This window comes from Corvus cornix, chromosome 2 (genome assembly GCF_000738735.6).
Source record: "Corvus cornix cornix isolate S_Up_H32 chromosome 2, ASM73873v5, whole genome shotgun sequence".
Classification (NCBI taxonomy): Eukaryota; Metazoa; Chordata; class Aves; order Passeriformes; family Corvidae; genus Corvus; species Corvus cornix.
Window position 1 is genome coordinate 47,917,879 of NC_046333.1, and position 12,128 is coordinate 47,930,006.

The 12,128-nt window shown below is 39.3% G+C and overlaps 1 protein-coding gene across 1 annotated transcript in view; it reads right to left on the minus strand.

Annotated features, from left to right (window-relative positions):
* Nucleotides 1-12,128, minus strand: part of DNAH11 (dynein axonemal heavy chain 11) — a 112,409-nt gene that overhangs the window by 68,757 nt on the left and 31,524 nt on the right. The window contains 2 exon segments of the mRNA XM_039569365.1: nt 1,393-1,607; nt 8,382-8,543. Of these exon segments, the coding sequence (XP_039425299.1) occupies nt 1,393-1,607; nt 8,382-8,543 (377 nt within the window).

Consider the following 12,128-nt stretch of genomic DNA (forward strand, 5'->3'; position numbering starts at 1 on the left):
ACCAACCATTTTGTCTGACAGCTATTCAAGATATATTTTAACCAGAGGGGTCTTGTTAATCTGATCTGGATAGGGGTGATAAGACAAAGTGGAAGACAAATATTAGAGGGCTTAAATTTCAATCACATGGAAGGTCTTGAGGGCTCTCCTGATTTGCTGGGCTCTGAAATCTTACAAAACCTACAAATTTTACCTTTTCAAAACGTGACTTTTTGATTTGACAAAGCTATAATATAATTTTAACAGATGACTGTAGAGATCAGAAATCTCTCCACTCACTTTATTTTTCAATTTGTTTGAGCCAACTTTATGTCTTTTTCTTTAAGAAAAATACTAAACAATGCTTCATTTGATATTCTTCTATAAAGCTCCAGAGCGCAGGGTAAAAATGGCTCAGTGTTCAAGTGCCTGGCTAGATAGTGCCTGGAGCTGTGGGTCTGTCAGCCAGCACAGCATGCAGCACATGAAATTGTCCAATTACCATTTGGCCATCAACAAATCAGAAATCAGAGAAAAAGAGCATTTTAATAATTTACTAGCAGGGGCTACTTTATTGAAAACAGACTTTAAAATCCCTTTTCTGTTGACCATTTTTTTAAGGTCTTCAGCTGACAAAGTGGGAATAAGCCAGCCAGCTCCCATTATTAGCCTCATACAGCAGCATCAAGATGCAATGTTATGCAAAGACTGCAGCTGAGAATTTCATTTGCATAAAAGCACACAGAATTTTAGTTTTTAATAAAGAAATCGCTGGATTATGGGTTGTCTTCAGAATCTGCAAAAGGGATTATGGAACACATACGTGGGGTAAAGGCTTCCAAGCAGTTTCCCCTCCTTTCTGTCTTTGTGGGCTGATCACCCACCAATGAACTGTAAGCAGAAGCACTGACTGGGGGCTAAGTGGCACTAGCCTCACAAGGAGGTGACAACACCTGATGGAAAGGCTTCACATGTGTTCCTCCTGCTTTCATTACCCCTCAGCTGGTCACTGGCCACCCACAAAATCCCTGCGTACGGAGCTGCCTCTTCTCTCTCCCTCGGTTTAGCTTTTACTGTGGCACTTGCTTCCCCTCCCACCCTTTTACTGTAGCCCCACTACACTCCCCCTCCCTCCAGACTTGGTCTTTGCTTAAATGGATAGTCCCCTCTTTCCAAAGGCAGCTAAAGAGCTCAAAGAGCTTCTATGCAAAGAAAAAACCATAAACCCCAGTTTCAAAAATCAGGTAGTTTCAAAGAAACACAAAAATGCCACCCACAAATAATGAAAAGGTGATGCAACAACCGTGTTTTGTTTGCAATAAAATCAAGATTATTTATAAAGAATGAAAGAAAAAGTTGTGACTTTCACAGTTTACCTGGAAAGTTACTGCCTTCCTTCTTTCTTAAGAAAGCTTCTGCATGCTATCAGCCAAGTGCTCCATGTGTTGTGACATCCTCTTGCTTTTTTCATCTAGGATATTATAAAGAATTATTTGCTCCAGAAGACTATTTGGAGTGGTGTAATTGTACTGCCTCTTGTTGTGATTGTACTTGGCACTCAGCACATTCACACTGGTGTGGGCAGAAGCCATGAAATCGCCATAAACCATGGAGTCCTGGATGAGTGGCTGTACATAACCAAGGAAAAAGAACAAATGGAAACATAGAAACAAATGCTTCCAAACAAATATATCTATATGAGTTAAGTATATCCATACATGTTTCTAAGGATGTCTCGTTCACAAAACTCTTCAATCTACCCTAAATATAATGTTGTCAGCATGTAAAAAACATTAAAGCAAAATGAGTGTTCCCCTACTGTTTTGCATATAAATTAATTAATTTTGCACTGGCATTTATCAAGTCTTCATCTCCACAGAAGCTCAGCGCTTCAACATACTTTATTATTTTTTGATAAACGCTCCTAAAAACTAGAAATAGAGATTAAACCAGTTCACTATACTGCTATATGCAGCGTTAATACTCTATGGATGTTCTACTTCACCTCTGGAACTCCTGCCTAAGAGAAATCCTCTACCAGTTACAGAGATACGGTAGAGTGGTTGCTCTAATCACACTGGTCCCCCCACATTTGATATATCATCAAATTCCTATTTGGAGTGACGTGCATTTTTGCCATTAACTTCAGTTTGAACAGAACAGGACACCACAATTTAGATTTCTGAAGTTGTACCATCCCTGCTTATCTGTGCTTCTGAAAGATAGACTAACAAATTGTAATGAAGGTAGGCTTTAGACCACTGTGGAGTCCTTCCAGAAGCTGAGCCTCTAGATACCAAAAAAGGCAAAAAACCAGGAACATTTCTGTGCTAAAATGACCTTCTATCAGCTTCAAGGGGTATTTGACCAGAAAAGTATCTATGACTTCATGGAATTCAGATTCACTCCAAACTCTGACAGTGGACCCCCTTCTCTATGTGCCACCCAGGCATGAAACCACCAGCTATAACTCCAGCTCCAAGCAAATCTCATCACACTGCAGAAGGGACCCCAGAGCATTACTGTGGTCCTGTGTTGGGTCCCACATCCCCACGTGGGGTTTCTCTCTCATCCCAGGGACCAAAATGCAGCCAGAGACTGGAAATTTCTTTTCACAAACTATGTAAAAATCAAAACAGGCCAGGCACATGTAAAACAGCTCCAGATGGTCATTAAGTCATGTGCTTCTGATCAAAATGCAGAGGTTAAATGCCTGTCTTTATTCACCTCTGACAGCAAGAAGAGGGGTTCAGGATCAAAACTCAAAGGTGCTTTTTCTAAATTTGTTGAAAACTGAACTAGCAAATACAAGATACCACTCCAGTCCTTTGAATTAGAGTATACTTTCCCAGGATAATCAAGAAATAAGAAATCCCCAGAATTAATTTTTGTTTGTTCTAAAGGACGCTATCCACATATATTATGAGAATAAATTCACATACGTGTCTAAGCAAGAGTACTCTATGCAAAATTAAAAGGGAAATTCTAAGAAAACCCATTTAACTTCATCACTGTAACTAACTTTCATTTTGTCCTCTATGACTTCTAGCACACTTAAACTTTATAATTTGTGGAGTCACATCTCCCTCATTTTAATGATTATTTATTGCATTCTGTACAAGACGAACCCAGTTCAATTAATCAAGGGAAGCCTAAAAATCAATTAATATGAATTAAATGAGCTACACCAACTCTTAGGAAAGTCACACATAATTTACCAAAGCATTGTCAATAATGCTTAGGGAACTTTGGGAAAATTGCTCGTGAGTGGCCGTTGATGCAGTCAAATGTTTTAAGCCTACATCATTAATATTTCAATCAGGTTGATGCAGAAAGACTTGCCATTTTTCTCAGTAAGAAAACTCATTATTTTCTTGTGCTTTTTCGGAGCTAGTTTAGAAGAATACTTATTTCACCTATGATCAGAAAAACAGAAATTAAAGCAAGAACTAAATAAAGAATAATTTGCATTTAAGGAAAGCAGAGGTAAATTGCTTTACAAATAGGAAAAACCAGAACATCATTAGTGGAAGCAAAGTAGCATAAATTCATCTTTTAAAAAATTGTTTGTAAAAGCACGACTAGTCAGCAGGAATAGACATTTTATGCAGATTTGAGCAGCATTTAACTTCCAACTGAAATGTGTTTCAGCCCTTTTCTCCTTTTTTCATTGTTTGTGACACATACAGACCCTGCAGTACCTCTCTTCGCAGTGAAAGACAACCTCCTTACACATGATCCTTATGAGAGGTCTCTACTCAGCAGCCCTGAAAAGCCCTCTAACAACAGTTTCATTTGTAAATCAGTGAGGGACGGAGTGGGTTCCGGTGGAGCTGGAAGTGGCCCGAGACAACTTGTCTCAATGGGGCAAAATAACTATTGTTATCGAGCTTAACAAAATGGCACAGCATGGGAGCCACGCCGAGCCAGAGAGCAGCTGGTTGTAATTCACACTGGTTTTCAGAAAACACTAATCGTTCCCGAACAGACCTCTTTGAGGATTGGTCTTCCTTGCATTTTCAATTTGTCACTTTCTCTTATGATAAGGTCAGCGGTGACAGCACTTCCTGACATTAACAGCTGTGGCTTTTAAAAGGGTCATTGTGGAACTACTAATTGCAGTAATTTCATTAGCATAAATTATTTATTCTGCCATTCATTTATCTCCAGGATTTTTTTTTTTAATACTACATTGTACTTTTCAATATATGCCCATTCAGGGTTGTAGGCAAAGGAAATTATTATTGCTAATTTAGCCTTCTTTATGGGTGAAAAAAAAAGCAAACAAAAAAGAGTTGATACAGTAACAAAATCTGATTTAACAGCAGTTCACCAGAAAACATAAAGTAGCTTGAAGCCAATAATGAAGATTAGGCTGGTACAAATCAAAGCCATTCATTAGTGCTAAAGACAACTGAGCATTAAACCTATATACATTCTGAAAGAAAATATGAGGGTGAAGTAGGTTCATTCTTATACAATCTCTCTACTCTAGGCCTTGGCTGATTGACTTTAAACATGAAAAAAACCCCAAGGCAAGTTACGAGCAGTTTATACAGGAATTTTGCCTGCATCCTCCCTCTATCTTTTCTCAGGATGCAAAATAGTCATTACTATCAAATATATAAATCTCAACTCTTTGCAGTTAGGTTGAGCTAGCTGAAACATGCCAAGCAAAGAACAAAATAGACCAGTGTCACTGAAAATTAACACATGTTGCAGGCAATTATCAAAATTGAGAAAAAAACCCAAGTCAGTGTTTGCTTGAAGGAAAAGGTACCTGGGAGATGTGAGTGGGTGGACAGGAAGGAGTTTAAGAGGCAAGGAGAGAAAGCAAAATATTACTCCAGGTGGCTTCTTTGCCACACTGCATGTTGTAAAATACCTTGGAGTAGGATGAGCTAAGACCATAATGAATTTATCCTTGGTATGCTTAACAATGTGTGCTGCTTGGTGCTAAGCAGCAGAGAATCAGCATAAAAACCAGCAACAATAAAATACTCAAAGATGATAGAGATGTATATGGTTGTTATTTTCAAAGAGGTGAATTAAACAATCCTGATCCTTTTATTCTGCACTAAGTCATATGTGACACCAGATGAAAGTAAGAAAGGGGGGGGGCCTGTCATGCTGAACTTGGACACAGATTATTTTAAAATACTGTAGATCGTGCCTTATATCAAATGAGGTATAAAAGCACCTTTGTAAGTTCATGAAGCTCAGTACATGGATTTCAGAGCTGCTACACCCTGTTCTTTTCTTGTGCTCCTTTAAAATGAGGTTTAGCAATTTCAGTACTGAAACAGAAGAGGGCTCTTTTCCTCTCCTCTCTCCCAAGAAATCAAAGACATCAGAATTGATTAAATTTCTGATATTTTCCATTTCCCTTCAAATACCTCTGAACTCACTGTTTCTTGCCCTTAATGTCCTTCCAGTTGAAAAGGGTCTCACAATGCCTGCTTCCAACAGGCACCACGATCAGGGAGGATTGCTTGTTCTTTCTGTTCAGATACTTTCACGCCGGGCAAAAGGGACATTCACAGCAGCACCCTCCACGGAACAAACTGACCGTGCAGCTCACCATCTCCCTGCTGAGCTCAACCTGACCCACTTCTTTCCCTGGATAGCCTGTGTCTTCCAGAAGGGTTATTGTTTTGAAAACAAAGAGGTAGAGAAAAAAAAACCCAAACAAACCCCCCAGAAACTTCCTTCTTGGTTCCCACAATCACTGTGAGTTTTTTATGGTTTTCCTTCACCATTTAAACCCAGAAATTTTCTATTTTTTGTTAAAGCAACATAAATATGATGCCGTATTTGTATTGAACCCTTAAGAGAAAAAATTATCATTAGCTTAACTTCAAGCTACCCTAATTAAAAGTAATCTGTAATATTGTTATACAGCATTAAATAAAAATCCTTTATCAACTACTATTCCTCAACTTTTTGAAAGTGTAGAAAAGACAATTAGGAGCTAAGTGTCAACTATGACAAAATAATCACTCAGCAGTAGACCTCGCACTGCTGATCAACAATAAGGGACAGGATGACTGCAGTATGTTTCAGAAGCCCAGGAATAAGTGAGCACTTGCTAACAAGATTTCTGTGCTAAGAACAAAGGACTTCCCTGAAGTATCTAAAATGGAGCAAGCAAAAGGACACATTAGCACACCAGCACTAGAGAGAAGGAGAGGAGACCACTTCCCAAAAATCTTCGATGGAGAGGGGACGGCAGACTCTAGCATTCCCTCTTTTTCAGGGTGGTCCTTTTCCCCCCTCATTCTTTAGATATCCTAATACATCTCTGCAGCTGTCTTGTTGCCCCTCCCTTTACTAACTTGGTCATTTTGCCTTGACTTTCCTTTTACTCCTTCTCAGACCCTTTGCTTTACACCTCTCCTACCATTCTGGTTCAGTTTGGCATTTCCTTCCTGTCTCCTCTCCCCCCCCATAGCACTGACATGGCTTCTCTGTTATTTCAACGCCTCTGTTCTGAGTACACTTTCCTCATCACTTTAAAATCTTTCCCCTGCCTCATCCTATTATTTTTTGCATCCTGCTCTTTGTTTGTTGGTCTTTCCATTGGCTGCATATGACTCATGCACCCAGTACTGGTTCATGTACATTGATGACACAAACCCCTTAATTCCCTGTCAGTAAAGCATCATGTTATTTTGTTAGTTGACATTTATGTCACTTCCTGGGAATCAAACAGTAAAGATACTCACCAGGAACAGTTAACACCAATTTGAAAAAAGGAACTCATTAACATTTGCTAAGATCAGTGAAATCTTAAATATCTAAAAAGAAAAGAATGATAGAGGAACATAATGCTTATTTTTTTTTAAATAATCCCCCCCAAACATTTTATCAATATACTATATATTAGATGTATAGATGTATAATTATTATATATTTATATACAGCAATATTAAATGACTAAATTCTGGTGACCAGATGTATTTTCATAGGAGAAAAATATAATTAGATAAGGAAATGAGAAAAGAATATATTTAAGTCAAAGTAAATTCTATTTTCTTTTCTCCATTAAATCCTCTCTGTTTCTCTCAAATAAGAAGGTAGTATCGCATAAAAAATTAATGCAATTGGATATCCCGCCTCCCCCCGCCCCCTCCAGCTCACCAGACAACAAATAACTATGCTGATGACACTATACATCTCTGTTAAAATAAAGCAGGAGCAGCTGATGGAACATACAAATGCCAGGTTTATTTGCAAACATCTCTCCCTCCCCCGCAGTCCTACAGGAGGCATCCGTGTGCCGCCGGAGTGCGGAGCCAGGACAGCGCAGGAGCAGCAGCCAGGGAGCCTGGACTGAGTCCCGCAGCCCCGCTCCCCTCACGGCCCCGGGGACAGGGAATGCCCGCGGGTTCCCTGGAAGCAGCACAAGACATCCCTTCTCCTCTCCTTCACCTTCATTTCACCACTACTGCTGTGTTTTGTATGGGTCTGAATGGAGGATAAACACTGCAAATGCAGAGAGAGCTGCCTGGTGCTACATTCGACTAAAACCAGATGGCTCTTCCCTGGGAATTCCTGAAATCCTCAGTCTTACATGATCAAAACCCCCCTATCCAAATAAATGGTCCCAAATATAATATAAACATAATCTCCAGAAGGAAACTTCTGCAATGGCAATTGGTGAAGGAAAGTAAGCATTTTCCAGATCTCTGTGAGTAACTCCAGCAGTCTCACTGCCAGCATGGAAGTTGCTGCATGTTGTCCCATGCTAGGAAGGACATCAGAGGCAGCTGGCTAAAACTCTTAGAAGAATATGAGAATATTCCTTTACCCTGAAGAGAAACTCACTAATGCATGTGGTTTGTTTGGGGCTTTTTCTGAAAACAAACATGTTACACTCTGCATCAACCAGCAACAAAAAGAGAATAATTGCCCAGATATTAAAATGCTAAATGTATTTGCCATGTAGTGCCATGGATTGCCTTTACAGGGGAAATCTCCACCTTTCTATTTGCTGAATAGATGGAGAACTCTTTGGTTCACCTGGACTGTGCACAGCAATATTTCAGCCTCACTTGCTACAGCTCTAGTGAATATATTTAACTGAATTGGAAAGGGCTAAATAAACTCTGTATCTATAAGATCCTAAAAAGACTAGAATGGAAGGATTCTGCAAAGACAGTGTTATGAATTACATACTTCTCTTTCCCTCACTTCTCTGCCTGTGCTAGACAGCCCCCTAAACTCTCCTGAAGGCAGTGACATACCATTAAAATTCAGCTTTTAGCAGGGGTGAACTTGAACAACATCAAAGGCAATAAGTATGCAGGAAGGAGTAAATTTTTTTCCCCAGCCTATTCAGTTATCGATCTTTCAGTGATCTCCGTTACTTTTTTAGGAAACTGATGGGCTTGAAACTGTACCTCGACCCCTTCGGCTTCCTCAATGAACCTCCTGCTGCTGGAGGGAAGGGCCTCCCATGGCCACTCATGAAGCCAGTCAATAGCAGGGCAGTTAACTATGGCTGGGAAGTTCTCAGCTCACTCTCACAGCATGGCACTGATGGGACAGAAACACACGACAATGTGCCAGAGAGGAGGGAGGGAACAGGGAGAGAAAAGAATCACACGGCAAGTTGAGGCCATCAAAGAGAGGCATGCAATGAACCATGGTCCAGCACCAGCCAGTACAGAGCTGAGGCTCCAAGCCAAATTTGGCAGATAATAAACTTTGTCAGCAACCCTGGGCAAATAGGTTTTGCACCCTTTCCCTTGTACAAACATGGCACTTTTGCAGCTTCCTTCTGCTCTCTCCACGTTGGCATCAGTTACTCAGTTTGATAGCTATAGATGATAAGGCAGGCACAGGGACTGTCTGGCATGCAGACAGCCAGAAGGTGCACATTCAGCTGGCCATGGTGACAGAAACCCAGTTCTTGACTTTATAAATCTATTCAAGTCTCTTCCTGACACTTTAATATGCAGTGTGACCCCTCTAAAAGAGCAGGAATGGGAATTTTAAGGGATGATTCTTAATAGAAGTGCAAAGAGATGCCCAAAAAGGGTAGGCCAAAGTATTCAAAGGAAAATAAAACTGTGACTGAGTCTTGATATCACCAGGTCTACACAAAGCAACTGGCATTTGAGAAGGAAGGGTTATTCTAGTCCTCAGCTGTATCTTGACCCTACTTACTGCAGGTAGCACATGCTTTGGCCATTGCATATGCTCTTGGTTAACTGGTAAAATGCCAGACATCAGGCTGTTAAGACAAGAATGGAGTCTCTCCTATATGCTTCTTACAAAAAGGAGCTATTTCTATTGTACAGGCCCTCTCAAACCATATGGCACTGATGTTGTTAATTCCAATAGAAAATAACCAAATGGTTTCAGAAGAGTTTATAACTTGTCCAACAGCCACAAGTGCCAGGACAGAGCCCAGTCAGGCATGCCAGGGAAGTGACAAGTTTATTTTTCCTTTGGACTAATTGAGAACTGACATTCCTATTAAGAGAAAACTGGATAAAAAAGGAAGAAGAGCAGAAAGCTGAAAGAAAATAAGTAAAAAAAGAGGTGATGAAAGGAAGAGGTTGAACTGGCTCAATACTTCACTGAGTTTTAAAGCAATCAGGAGAGATAAAGGAATGAGGAGAAAGCAACAACAGAAAAAAGGTTCAACAGTATCTGGAAAGAAGATTGAAAGGAAAATAATTGCTACTATCTCATAGTTTCTAAAAATACATCTCTGCACTAGAAAACACAAGACAGGAATTTACACAAATAACCTAGATACTAGAACCAAGTCAAACCAAGAATACCCAGGTTGTCTAAGAATGTCACAAAGATAGACCAATCAGCAAGTTGGCTTAAGGTACAGAAAAAATGATCTACTTTAAATGTTTGAAGAGGCAAATGGCAGAAATGTCCATGTAGAATTCCAGACAAGTGGTGAAAATTACACTAAAACTGTACAAAGACACAGAAAGATCTTGGAATTTACTGCTGATGAGAAAGATGGGCACACACAGAAGAAACAACCAAAAAGATAGAAGAATAAATGGTGTCTGCCACAAAACTGAATCAGAGAAGAAAAAATGTAGGGGAAGAATCTGCTAGGTCTGTTTTGCAATCTTGAACACTGCTGAGTTTCCTGAATTTGTTTCCTGGTTACACTATGTGTCCTTCAGTTAGACATTGTTTCTCCCTCACATCACCTCATTTTCTGGGAAAATTCTACAGTCATTTGTAATACCAAGACTCATGGTGTCTCAGCTCCATGTTGAAGCCCAGGGAACTTAATTTTCTCTTTTTTTATTCCTCTAGTAGCCACCTTCTCAGATCTGCACACCATCCCTGCCGTGGTAGCAGCAGCAATGGAGAGCCTGGAGAGATCTGTCCCTGCTTTGATGTGTTTCTCACAAGTGCCCTTGCTATAGCAGTGGTGCCAAACTGAATCTATCACTCCTCCAAAGCTGCAAACCATACACAGACTTGCTTGAAGTTTCATCTTCTACACCCTCCTACACTCCTCACATTGCTCATATATGAACTTAACTCCTTAAGTACTGGACTGCAAGAAGAGTTCAAATCAGAGTCCTGGGACGTTTGCCAGAAGCAAATCAGAATTTAGTGTTTTCTTTAGTCTTGTATCCTAAGTAATATTTTATTCTCCCTAAATATTGAAAAATTGTTTGTATGGGATGATTACTGTTTATATCAATCTTATGTTGAACTTTAGGGGAGAGGTTGCTTTCCCTATCCAGTGTAATTTGTTAGGAGCAATTTAGAAGAATTGTATGTATAAGGAGCTGCATTAGTTTATATGAACTGCAGATACCTGAGAAGGTAAGATGGGAATTTTAGGACTGTTTACTTGAAACCTTATTCCAATATCTAAATTCTAGATTTCCTGACACCCAGAACTCCTCTGTTCTCCCCTTGTCCTTGGCAGATGTATTCAAATGCATAAGCACAATTTTACAAGTACAGGTTTACAAAGCAGTAGACAACTATTGAATGAAACTGTTACGAAGGCTAAGAAGAGAGAAAGTAGATGAATTCTGCAAAACTGAATTCTAGAAACCTGACAGAGAATGAAGAGAAATTATCAAATCCAATAAAAAGGTAGTGATAGGTAAAATGAGTCACACAAAAACTTCGTAGATTATTGTGACAGGATGAGGAAAAATGTCTCAATCATTTAATAAATTACTTCTTGGAATAGCTAGTCCTAGAGCTCAGACCATAACATACTATTCATAATTTCCATTATTTTTCCTTAAAACACATAGCTGAGAGATTTTTACTACATTGTATTGTTAGGCAGGAAATTCCAGCACAGCCCTGGATATAATATGATACCCTGATAACTATCTATTTGTTAATTACTTTTTGTGAACAAATACATAGGATACAGCTTATACTTGAAAAGGTAGTCATAAAAAGAATGTAACCAGATCCTGACCACAGCATAACCCTTCTTTCTCCTTTAGTTGTAGCGAAGTTTGGTAAATTCTCACCATAGATTTGATGTGGCATGTTTTCAGGGTTCATTTGCATTCCCCCCAGTGAATTCCCTATACTACAAAGGACCTTGTGCACTGATTGCTTTGCACACAGAATAATGAAGATGCCATGTGATCTGATAGCAAGAGAGCAGTGAGGAAAATTGAGTAATTATTACTGACTACATTTTGAACAATCTTTGCATAAGCAAGAAGGTCTTATTTTGAAAACATTTATCTTTTGTCCAAGCCATACATTACAGCTTAATTTGACAGAAGGAAAAAACCCAAGAATAGGAAAGAATAGGAAATTCTCCATGTAAAAAATGAAGAATATCTTGCAAGACAACCAGGATATAAATATTACAGTGAAGAAATCATATAGAAATAGAAATATGTAGTAAGTTCTCCAAGATAAACACATCCCTTTCTTTGAGGATTTTTGAGATTTAAACACACACAACTGAGTAATGAAGACAATCACTGTGGAAAAAAGAACTGTTATCTTGTGAAATCCATATCAACTTCCATGAAGCATTCGCCACTCCGAAGAACACAACCCCCCTGTTTTCTCAAGTGTCCATTTGAGCCTCACACTCACATGTCACTCTCACTACTGATGTGCATCTTACACTATATTTTTTGGTCCAACCTTCTCCTGCTCTTCTC